The following is an 11,681-nucleotide window of genomic DNA, read 5'->3' on the forward strand; positions in this document are numbered from 1 at the left end:
CACCCGTGGGGCATCCAAAATGCACTTCATGGGCAGTTGAGCAGCTCTGGAGTGTCTGTGGTCAGTGAGAGGAGGTCCCCTCAGCATGCCTCTTGCTGGGGCTGGCATGCCTGCTCCTCCCCAGCTGACATGGAGGAGCCACGGCTGAGCAGGCTGCCCAGCAGCTGGGTGAGGAGCCAGGAGTGCTGTCAGGCTTCTCCCTGTGCAACTGGGGTCTAGCAGGCAGGTATGGGGCTTCCTGCCTCTCCGTGTGGCATGTCCAAAGCCCAAAATGTCCGGAGAGTTTTTGTTTTCACCCTGTAATTGCACAGCCCACTGTGAGCTAGTGGCAACTCCCAGCTCCTCCTCAAGCAGGTAGTGGCTGCTGGACAGTCCCTGCTCCAGCGGGCATGTACCCGCAAGCATCCCTTCCCCAGGTGCCCGCACACAGGCCAGGAGCTTCCTCACAGAGAAAGTCCAGCTGACATTCCTCCTGTCTGACCGGGGGAGAGAAGCCGCTCTGTCCCGGTCATCGTCACCAAGAACACGCTGCGCCAATAAATAACCCTCGTCTCAGCCCGTGTCGCTCCTGGGCTCGTGTCAGCAAGCGAGCGGGAGGTCCGAGTTGTCCCATGCCATGTCTCTCCTTGCTGCCCTTGGGGTTTTCCTCTGAGGCTTCACTGTACAATGAGAACAAGACCAGCTGCCCGGGTTTTATTTCTAAGTCCGAGTGAAGTGGCTTCGGTTTGCGTATGGGGCTCCTCTGGGGATGGGGAGGGATGGGGACCGGGCTGGGGGGGACCAAAGGGTCATTCTTCACTGGCTGACTCCTGGAGAAGGCGATGGATGTCCTGGAAGGAGGGACGATCTTTAGTGTCCCGTCTCCAGCAGCTGAGCATTAGCTTATAGACTGAGTCAGGGCAAAGTGCAGGCTGGGGAAGGTAGGTCTTCAAAACAAAAGGCAAAGATGACAAAGGGAGAGAGTTACTGCCACGGAAACCAAAATCAAACCGCTCCTGGGGAGCCCCATTTCTCCGTGCACCAGCATGGGGGGCTGTGCTGCTGTGTGTCCAGGGACAAGGGGACTCCCAGACGGCACAGTGGGGGGCCTCTGGACACCTGCTCACATCTCCCAGCCTGGCTAAATGCTGGAGTGGGGTCAGCGGGCAAGCGGTGCCTTGGGCTGTGTGAAGTACAGGGTTTGCCGTGCCAGGCCCTTCACCAGGACTCCTTCCCAGAGGAGTTCCTGCCCCATAACTCCCCCATAGCCAAGCTTCCTATCTGGTCACCTTAAAGCCTTTTCCCAGGTCCCCTGGTGTCTGAGGTGCACTGCTGCCTGTCCCGGCCCATCCCATCCCATCCCATCCCATCCCATCCCATCCCATCCCATCCCATCCCATCCCATCCCATCCCATCCCATCCCATCCCATCCCATCCCATCCCATCCCATCCCATCCCATCCCATCCCATCCCATCCCATCCCATCCCATCCCACCCCATCCCACCCCATTCCTACCTGCCGGCCCTGGTCCCGGAAAAACTCGCCAGTGTTTTCGATGACCTGCTCGTCAGACAGCTGGGAGTAGGGCTGCTCCCGGCAGAGTGTGAAGGTCTCCCACAGCGTCACGCCGAATGCCCACACATCACTGGCTGTCGTGAACTTGCCCTGGCCAGAGGGAGCAGAGCGGGGTCGGGCATGGGCATTACCCCATCCTGCTCCATAAGCCCTACGTGCCCAAGGTTCAAAATCTCTTTCTGGATGCTTCAGCTTCCAGATCTGGGCCCAGAGGGGGGCTTGGTCCCACAGACCTGCTCTCTGCCTGGGGCCAGAGTCTGGCGAGCTCTGGGTCCAGCTTGCAGTGACTGCTCTGAGAGCTGGGGCTTGGTTAGGACCCAACTCCCTGCAAAGATAAAAAGTAACCCTGCTCCTTCTTCCAGGTCTGACCATGGCCAGGAGAAAATGTCAAGCATCCAGCTCAAAGGCTGGGCACCGGGACACCAAAGACCACCGTAGTCACCCCATCCCACCTTGAAAAGCTGCTACCACTCCTGCTTTCTGCATGCTTCACCCCAAAGCTGGGCTCCAGGTAGGAGAGACTTCCCCATCCCTTCTACACCCCCCAGCCTGAGGAAAAGAGGCTGTGAGCAGCCCCAGGGCCGTGTCAGTGTCCGTCAGAGGACCCCAGCCCCCACGTACCAGCAGGATGCTCTCCCAGGACATCCAGCGGATGGGGAGCACCGCCCGCCCCTGGATGCGGTAGTAGTCCCCACTGTAGAGATTCCTGCTCATGCCGAAATCAGCTATCTTGATGGTGTACTGCTTCCCCACCAGGCAGTTGCGCGTGGCCAGGTCTCGGTGCACGAAGTTAAGGGAGGAGAGATACTTCATGCCAGAGGCAATCTGGATGGCCATGAACCGCAGGTCGCTGTAGCTGCCGGGGGGGGGACAAGGGAGGACTGAGGTGCCGGGCAGGATGGCAGCCAGGGGGTACACAGCCTCGAGTGGGGCACCCCACAGCCAGGAGGGTGCCTAGAGCAGGCAGCCCTGCCTGCCCCTGCCCGTCCCAGGCAGCGCTACCTGACGGTGGGCGCGTGGCCAGCCAGGGGGCTGCCTGCCTGCTGGCGGGACAGGAACTGGTTGAGGTCTCCGTTCTCCATGTACTCGGTGATCATGCACAGTGGGTCATCCGCGATGCACACTGCCAGCAGCCGGATGATGTTGGGGTCCTTCAGCCGCGACATGATCTTGATTTCCTTCAGAAAATCATTCCTTTCCGGAACAGAAACCACATGGATCGGATAGACAGACCCGGAGGGGCACGGAGGTGCACACAGACCAGCCGAGTGTGCCACTCACCCACCCACCCACCCAGGCCTCACAGGGACCCATGGGTCCCCTACCCTGGGACTGGGGGCCATGAGGGGGAGCTCGGGGCTGATCCGCGCACAGCTGTGGGGTGGACTTGGCTGGTAGATGGGGTGCTGGGGAACTGGTTGGGACCAGCAAGGACCAAGAGTCCTGAATCGCAGCAGCCCAGCATCTCCAGATGGCTCGGACACATGTGGTCCTTGTGGCTGCACCGAGCATCTGGCCACCGGAGGCAGGGGATGCTTTCCAAGCGTCCCGGCTCTCCTAGGGGGGGGCTCTGTGTGTGGGGGGGAGCGATGCCAGGGCGCGTGCAACCCCCAGCCCTGTACCTGGCATTCTTGTTGGCATCTGCTCGCAGCATCTTCACAGCCACCAGCACAGGGCGGTTAGAGCTGGCGTCCAAGCCCTCCAGGGCAAAGTCCTTGCCCATGAACTTCTCCATCCCCTCCACTTCACAGAGGTGGACCTGGAGGGGGGGAATGGGCAGCTCTTACCTCCACTGACAGACGGCCTCCCCCGGCCCTCACGAACCGGGAAGAGCCTTGCCCAAGCCCTGCTCAGAGTAGGTCCAGCTCCCACTCACCTCCCCAAACTGGCCTTCCCCCAGCTTCTCCTTGAAGGTCAGCAGCTTCCTGGGGAACTCCTCGACGGCCACGTCCTTGCCCGAGAGCAGGTCCATGGTGAGGGCCGGCACCGAGTAGGTGTTGCCGCCCGTCACGCCCTGCAGATTCACGATGTCGGCCTCGGCATAGTGGGGGACACCCTCGGAGCCGCTGGCCTGGGACGGCTTCACAGGGCCACTGCAGCCTGTGGGGTAGACAGCGGGGCCAGCCCTGCCGTGGGTCTCCTGCCCTGCACCCTCCACTCCCTGGTGCCTGCTCACGCTCCAGTCACCAGCTTCTCCGTCCCCATCCTCCCCAGAGCCCCCACGCTGCCCTGGCACGGCTGGGCTCCTACAGACACCGCAGGCTGCTGCGCTCCTTCCCCATCACCGACAAGTGTACCAACCCAGCCCCAAGCACCAGATGAGCTGGGATCAGTGCCTGACCTCCAGATCACCGAGGAAGAGACGCTGGAGCATCCCAAGGACGGTGATGGGGACACAGCTCAGCCCGGCGTGGACACCGGTGATTGCTCTCAGTTACAGGCTTTGTGTGACCTTCGAGCGGGATGCACAGGAGCTCGTGCAACATCCCCCCCCACCCCTCTGTGCCAAAATGTTTGGAGCTTGGCCAAAAGCTGGGGCTAGGGCTGCGCTGGGTTCGGTGCATGGCGGCTGGCTCTCAGTACGCAGGGTGTCCCAGCTCTCACCCATGTCCTCCTCCCCCGGGGTGAACTCGGGCAGCTTGCGGATCAGGCGGGAGGGCTCCTGGTAGTCGGGTCCCAGGGGGAATATGCGGTCGTAGGTGGAGCTGGACTCCTGCTCACTGGAGGAGGAGGAGCGGTTGTGGTTGAACATGCTGGATTCGCTGGGCAGGGAGAGGCTGACGGTCATTTCATCATCCAGCATCCTCCGTGATGCCTGCGAGATGGGGGCAAGGGAGGAGAGAGCTGGGACAGGGGGTCTCCACAGCACCGGCGGGACGGGGTCTCCTGTGCTCCACGGCACTGTGGCCATGCCCAGCTGCGAGCCCCCTTCTCTGGTGCCCTGGCCCAGGGCTGCAGCACCCACCTGGGGAAGACATTTGTCCTCGTGTCCCCCCCTTCTATTGTCTGCCTCTATGGAGAACAGTTTGGCTCCATCACGTCTGCAACTGACCTCAGTTAGCCGGGGGCTGCAGTGAGACCCCCTTGGGCTTCTCTTCCCCAGCCCAGCTTCAGGACAGAGGGATGGACAAGCAGGCAGGTCCCAAGGTCACTGCCCCACTCAGCTAAATCCCCTTGCTTGGGAGATGGGTGCAAATCACAACCTTCCCGAGGAGGGGAAGGGAGCATCAGCCCCTGCACGGACTCTGCTTTCCCCATGCTGAGCTCCCAGGAGAACTTGCCTGGGACGAGCCCACCGCCCTGGGACACCTTGCCAGCCACCCCGCCCTTGCCCACCTTCTCTAGCATCTTCTGCCAGAACTGCCGCCACAGTATGATGACGATGATGGCCACCAGGATGAAGATGATCGCCACCAGGCACCCGATCAGGATGCGCGTGTTGCTGTCGTCTACCTTGAGCGTGGGGTCTGGCAGGAGGAGGGGACACCAAGAACCGGTCACACCAGGGCACTGCCCCTTTCCTCCATTGTATGGGGCAGAGCCCCCCAGAGCATCACCCCACAGGGAGGTGACCCTGGCCCCTGCCCAGCTCAGGGCAATGTGCTTTTTGATGCCTTACCATAAGTGGTGGGGACCACAGACACCTCCGGGGGGGCCACCGAGTTGTTGTACATGGCTGCGTCTGTCAAGGGAGAAGAGGATAGGATCAGGGTGGGGGGCATGGGTGCCCCACAGCCCCGGTCCCTCCTCAACCCCCCCCCCAGTAGGGTCTGGTCCCCGTGGGGCTCATGGTGGCAGGTACCCGACTGGAAGGTGATCTCGCTGAACATCATCCAGGCGTCGGCAAAGTAGTACTGGCACTTGATGGCACTGGCCATGCGGTGGAGCAGGGGCACAGTGACGAAGCGGGCACTGGGGTTCACGTCATCCAGCACCAGCACTGAGGAGACGGCGCTGGGCTCCCACTCACTGGCGTCAGCACGGAAGTAGCACTGCACCTCCTTGAAGATCTTCACCCCTTTGGCGAACATGTTGTTGCAGTGGACCTGTGGGGCAGCCTGTCAGCGCGGCCATGGCGGGGAATGGGGATGGGGGACAGGGCGGGGGGTGCATGGACCTTCATGGCAGTGAAGTTCCTGATGCGGTCAAACTCAAAGGTGATCTCCACGTAGCCACCAGTGGTGCTCTCATTGCGCCAGCCCACGTAGTCATAGCCCGGCCAGACATGGTACTCGTGGGTTTGCGTGAAGTCGTCCAGCCCTGACACCCCGTCTGTCAGCTGGCCCAGGCCCTCCGTCATGCTGGCATGTGTGAGGGGAAAAAGGCAGCATGACTCTAGCCAACCCCACAAACCTGCCAGCACCTGGCACCCACCCCCCCAGGAGCTCCTTGCAGCTCCTGGGAAATTTGGGAGGGGGTTTTTTTGTGCTTCTTGAGGTTCTCTCTGGAAAAGGCTGTGGGATGCTGACCGTGCGGTGCAGTTAGCATAAATCTGAAAGAAGGGCTGGGGATCCTGCCCCCATCACGCTGTCCTCGTCACCCATGTGCAGCCTCCCAGAGCTGGCCATGTCCCCCGCTTCGGGGAGACCCCAAGTGTTTGCTCTGCTGAGGATCAGCATGCCAGCCTGCAAACGCAGGCAAGAAACACCCCCATCCCCTCCTGCCTGGAGTGGCGCCCACTGTGTGCAGAAGCCCCCCCCGGTCCTCACCTGTACCCGAATGCCCCGTCGTACACCGAGTCATTCAGGTAGATGACAGTGCCCCCGGGAAGGACGAGCTGCTGCCCGGCTGGCGCGTTGTAGGACACCAGCCCGTCTGTGGGGAGCAGAGAGTGAGCAGCTGCCCATGCTGGACACCCTGCTGCCAGTGAGCCCTGCCAGCCCCAGGGTGCTGCCAGCCCCCGGGGGGACAGACAGCCCCCAGCAGACAGACAGCCCCACAGCCAGGCTCTGGGGACACGGGGAAGGGCGCAGGATCATGCCACCCACCCAGCCAGACACAGCCGTACAGCTCCACGCGCAGGCAGACGTTCATGGAGTGGTCGGTGATGGGGATAAAGCGGACAAAGCGGGCGATGAGGGGTGGCTCCAGGTCCTTGAGGACAATGTCATAGGGGTTGGTGTTTCCATCTAGCACCTGGGGAGAAGAGAGAAGCGTGGTGGGGACGGGCAGGTGCAGCCCCCCACCCACCTCCCAGTGCAGCCCCCACCCACCTCCTCACCTGCTTCCCATGCCGGTTCCTCCAGGAGATCCAGCGGGTGCCGTCCCGGCTGTAGTTGATCTTATACATGGGGGCAAAATCATTGCCGTGGCCCCCGGCGTGGCGCCCCTGGGTGCCCACCAGTGTGATGAAGTGCAGGGCACGCAGGTCGATCTGCAGGAACTCCTTCAGGTCGTCGGGCTCCACTGGGATCTCGGGGCACCAGGCGCCATCGCCGTCCTCTGAGTCCAGCCTGTGAACCCAGAGCGGAGGAGCAGTTTGCAGGCAGCCGAAGCCATCTCTGTGCCCCCTTTCTGCCCCTCCGTGGCAGCCCAGACCCTGCCGTGGCTGTCGCAGGAGGGTCCCCACACCCACCCTGCCAGCTGTCCCCACACTCACCGTCCATACTTGGCGGCTGTGGACTCGGACCACTGGCTGGAGGCTGAGATGTCCTCATCGGGGATGTGCCCGCCCGACATTCCCAAAGGGTACCGGCACACCGCTGCAACGAGATCAGCGGGGTGCTAAGTGGGCATCCCTCCTCGCCTCCCCGGCTGAGATACGTGCCGAAATACAGCACGGCACTGCCGGGGCTGGGGCACATCCACGGCGCCATGGGCGCTGCAGCCCAGGTGGCTCAGGCACAGCACTCTCCATCCCTCCAGCTTACGGAGGAGGGATGAAGCATGATGGCACGGTCCTGCACAGGCAGACACTTGCCCAGGCAAATGGAGCCACTGGCCAGAGATGGATGCCAGCCCAGCTCGAAGTGAAGCTGAGAGCAAGGAGAGCCAGCACTCCAAGGGCTGCTGGACGCACCGAGTCCCTGTCCCCGGAGATCCCTTCAGCCTTGCCGGCAAGCATTTCAGCTGGGATGGAGGGAGAGCCCGTGGGCTGGCACTGCTGTCCCCACACTTCCTCGTTCTGGGGGCACCCAGAGGGCTCGGTCCAGAGGCCGCTCACCCAAAAAACCCATCCACAGCAACTGGTTCTCAGCTGTGCCACCCGCTGCTCCCCCCACATGCCTGGGGGAACAAGTGACAAAGGCAGGCACTTGCCCTCCCCGCTGGCCCCGCAGCTCCCATCGCCAGCCCTGCTCCCGCCCCAGCTGCAAGTGGAAAAGTACCCGGGGTGGCGGGCGGGCTGCGTCCCTGAGCGGCAACCAGCTCCCCCGGCACCGCATCCACGCTGCTTCCCAGGAGATATTTTTTCACACCCGGCTGCCAAGAGAGCTGCTGAAAGGCCGGCTTGTTTGGCCGTGTTTACTGTCTGGCCACCGGCTCCAGCCCACAGCACTCCCTCCGCATGCCGCCCCGAGCAAACACCCGCACCGAGGTGGCAGGGTCCAGGCGAGGATGCAGTGCCGGGGCTGCCTCCTGCCCCCACGGCCTCCAGCTTGCCCAGTGCTGCGCCAGCAAGGAGCCCGCATCCCAGCGTGCGGTGCCGCCCAGCAGCTGGCTCCCGTCCCCGGGTCCCTGTGCCACAGGGACCATCTCCTGCATCCGACAGAGGGATGGGCATATCTTTAGCATGAGCATTGGCACAGTGGGGAGCATCTCTTCTTGTCTCCAGCTCTCCCATTTGTGATACTCTGCAGAGTGCAACTCCCACTGAATTCCCATTTAACTCTTGCCGAACATGGAGCCAGCCCTGCTCCTTTGCCCTAGGTAATAACCGTCCTGGCCAGGCAAAGGCAAAGCTGCCAGCCCTGGATGGCTGCAGAAGAAACAGAATTTCTTCCCTGAGACTGAGCAAACTCTTCCCATGGATGGAAGAAGCCTTTGAAGGGACTTGTTACAGGGACGCCCCAGGGAAACCCTGATGTGCTGAAGGAGACTGGGCTTTGTGTCCATCCCTGCAGCACAGGAAAGGGGCTGAGCCCTGCAGAAACAACCATTTAAACACATTTCTCTCACTGACGTCTGGCGCAGTGTTGTGGTTTCAGAGCAGAAGCCAGGCACCTAGTCAAGCCACTTTACTAAAGCCAACCTTGGTTTGCTGCAAAACCACCAAAGAAAGCACGTCCCAGCGGCAGCAAACAATACCCCGGCGCCTTGCCTTCTGCACGTGGCAGCCTCAAAACTGAATGGGCTCGATGAGGCCTCGATGGAGAAGGGCCCCACTCAGAGCCCAGGGCTCCGGCTGCAGCACTTTGCCTGTACCCCAATGCCCCGCCTGCAGCACTTTGACTGTACCCCAATGTGCTGCCAGCCCGCCGGTGCCAAGACAGGTACCCATGGCACACGGAGGATGCTTTCTGGGTCACCGGCAGTGGCTGAGCCGCATGCAGGACAGCAGAGTGTCCCAGGCAGGCAGGGGTTGAGAGGCCATCACACACTGCTCCCAGAGATGGGAAAGTCCCAGAGACGGTGGAGATGACATGAGCCCAAGCTCGGATGCCCTGGCAGGAGCACAGCCCAGGGAAATGCACCTTGCGGCCCTTGCAGCCGCCTGGTCCCCATCTCACTTACCCGGGTTGACCTGGGCTCTCGCACCCTGTGGGATGTGCAGCAGCAGCAGCAGCAGCAGGGCTGGTCTGGGGGGGGCCGGCATGTCAGCAGTCCTGCGGAGACAGAGCCAGGACTTGTCACGCCAAGGCAGCTGAGCTGTGCGGGAATGCCAGTCGTGCTTGGGGCAGCCGGCCGAGGACGGGAGGGCTTCCCCTGCACGAGACCCTGTGTCCCCACCTCAGCCTTGGAGGAGGAGCAGAGCCCCATGCCTCATGTCTGTGACGGTGGTCAAAGGGGTCCCAGCGTCCCTTCTGCCACCACCCCCCGGGAGCCACAGCATCATGGTGCCGTGCCAACGCAGCCTCGGCACAGGCAGGTAACATGGCCCTGCCGCATCCCTGGAGCCTGCCACAGGACCCACAGGAACATCCCAGGGCTCTGCTCGGGGCCAGTGCCATCCAGCTCCACCGATGGGCAGAAAGGCTCTGGCTGGGCCGCCTGCCCTCGGATGCCTTTGAAAGCAAGACGTTGCACAACCCCGTCATATAACAAAATAATAGCACGTTGCAACACACGGTTTCCCTGCCTTCTGGCTCGGGAAAGATAATAGCAGATAATCGCCTGAGATTTATGGCATATTTACTGTGACAGTTCTCCACGACAGAGCGGATCTCGGGGACATGGATGACACAGAAAGGTGTGACAGGGGGCATGGGAGCCAGCTTTCATCCGCTGCCTCCTGGGGAGTGTGGGATGGGGCTGGAGGGAACCTGGGGGTCCTGGCAATGGGGCTCAGGCTGCAGCAAGGGGACCAAAAGGGCTGGTGCTAGCGAGGCTCCTCGAAGCAGGGTGCAGCCCGTGGCATGAGGGGATCCCCCACCTGGCCCCAGCCCCGGGACACGCCTGCCCTCTGAGTCAGCGCTGCCGCCACAGCCACTTCGCAGGGCAGCGGCCATCGCCCCCCCCCCCCCGCCCCAGCCACTTCGCAGGGCAGCGGCCATCGCCCTGCTAGTCCTCAGCTGCCAGGAGTCCCCAGAGCCCGAGCAGCTCCTGCTGCACCCACGCACCTCTGGGGAAGTGCCATGGGGCATGGCACCAGGCTCGGGGATGCACCAGGGACACCAGCACTGGGTGGCGAAACCCCGCGTCCCCTAAACGTCACCAGCCCCACCCCAGGTTCCCCCTCCCCTTATTTGCCAAGGGGACATTTGTCCTCCTGGGACAGCCCTTCACACGAGCACTGGATGCGGTTTAGTCCTCTTTTTATTAAAAAAGTCTGTTTTAATCTAGTTTACGTGCACATTAATCTTTGCAGGAACAATTTACTAATCTGGGAGTTAAAGGGACCATAGCTCCTGGCCAAATGTGACCCGGCTGCACTTGAGTGCTGGGGTAAATCCCAGCCGAGTCCTGCCATACCAGGGATGGCTGGGCTGGCGGGTCCCCGAGCTAGCCCAACACCAGTGACCCCGCAGGTGGGTGCCTGGTTGCGTCCCTGCACCCACCCCATGCAGGGACCTGCAGCCTTGTCCCCACCGCCAAGAGAAAGCCCAAACCCATCCTGAACCAGCTGCCACACAGCCGATGCCCCCATCCTGTGGAGCCCAGCTAGGAGGGGCTGGAGATGGCCCTGCTCGCTGCCAAAACCGGGGCTTGGCACAGCAGGAGCAAGGCAGGCTTGCTGTGACCATGCCAGCACCCAAGGGGAGTGCAAAGCCCCGGGAGCTGCCACCCGCAACCTGCTAGAGGCTCTCTGCACCCAGCAGTGCGCTGCTGGATTCCCCGAGGGTCTCTGCTAAACGCCACAAGCTCTGCAGGAGGTACGAACTTTTTTCCTAATTTTTTTTTTGGAAAAGCACCTATGTGGTTGCTTTTTTTCCTATTCCCAGCTGGGAAAGTTTAGTTAGTTGCAACTAACTCAGCTGCAACTGGGAATTTCAACTGCATCGCTGAGAGGCACGCACGAGGCTCCTGTGTTTGATGATGGCCAGTTCCCCCAACATTAAAATCTCAATTTCCTTCTGCATTCCAAAAAACATCCAGGGATATTTTTTCCCCACTATTCTTTCAGGCTGAGTAAACTCTTTAAGCATCAGGACACCAGATGCTGTAATCTCCCGCAGGGAATGCATTTACATTTAGTCTAATATAGGGAAATTATTCCTGCGCAGCCATTGTGAAGTGCTCGTTGCTCCTCGGGGGAGCGGGCCTGGGGGACAGCGGGGAGACGGTGACTCAGGCACCGAGGCTGGGGGCTAAGGGACACGCGGTCAAACCAGCCGAGCAGTATTGGCAACCCAGCTGGAAATCATTTTTGTTCCACCAGCCCTGCAAAAGGGATGGCTTTGCAACGTTTCGTCTGAAAATGTTTGCTGAAAATTTTCAATCACTGGAAATTTTTAGTGCAGAGAGTTTTTGGAGCTCCTCCCTGGCATCGCCTGGGCTTCCCTCAGCCACTGCTTTCCCCCCCCCCCCC

The 11,681-nt window shown here is 61.5% G+C and overlaps 1 protein-coding gene across 1 annotated transcript; it reads right to left on the reverse strand.

Annotated features, from left to right (window-relative positions):
• Positions 1-702: 702 nt before the first annotated feature.
• DDR2 (discoidin domain receptor tyrosine kinase 2) lies at positions 703-9,292 on the reverse strand. Its single transcript, XM_009285322.2, has 16 exons — positions 9,227-9,292; positions 7,155-7,257; positions 6,777-7,008; positions 6,544-6,691; positions 6,265-6,370; positions 5,673-5,856; positions 5,358-5,601; positions 5,175-5,237; positions 4,892-5,022; positions 4,160-4,370; positions 3,432-3,655; positions 3,178-3,314; positions 2,558-2,749; positions 2,177-2,411; positions 1,496-1,645; positions 703-926 (listed from the first exon to the last, which is right to left on the reverse strand). Exons 2-16 carry the CDS (start codon positions 7,232-7,234, stop codon positions 789-791), a joined length of 2,475 nt encoding a protein of 824 aa, XP_009283597.2. The 5' UTR covers positions 7,235-7,257; positions 9,227-9,292; the 3' UTR covers positions 703-788.
• Between the last annotated feature and the right edge of the window lie 2,389 nt (positions 9,293-11,681).

This window comes from Aptenodytes forsteri, unplaced genomic scaffold (assembly GCF_000699145.1).
Source record: "Aptenodytes forsteri isolate BGI_AS27 unplaced genomic scaffold, ASM69914v1 Scaffold104, whole genome shotgun sequence".
NCBI lineage: Eukaryota > Metazoa > Chordata > Aves > Sphenisciformes > Spheniscidae > Aptenodytes > Aptenodytes forsteri.

Bases quoted from the DNA above. Each gene is read 5' to 3' on its own strand.
- DDR2 (XM_009285322.2), bottom strand. From the start codon at position 7,234: ATGTCGGGCGGGCACATCCCCGATGAGGACATCTCAGCCTCCAGCCAG. The intron at 7,009-7,154 runs GTGAGTGTGGGG...CTGGGTTCACAG, and splicing joins ACAGCCGCCAAGTATGGACG to GCTGGACTCAGAGGACGGCG. The intron at 5,602-5,672 runs GTCCATGCACCC...GCTGCCCCACAG, and splicing joins GGAACTTCACTGCCATGAAG to GTCCACTGCAACAACATGTT.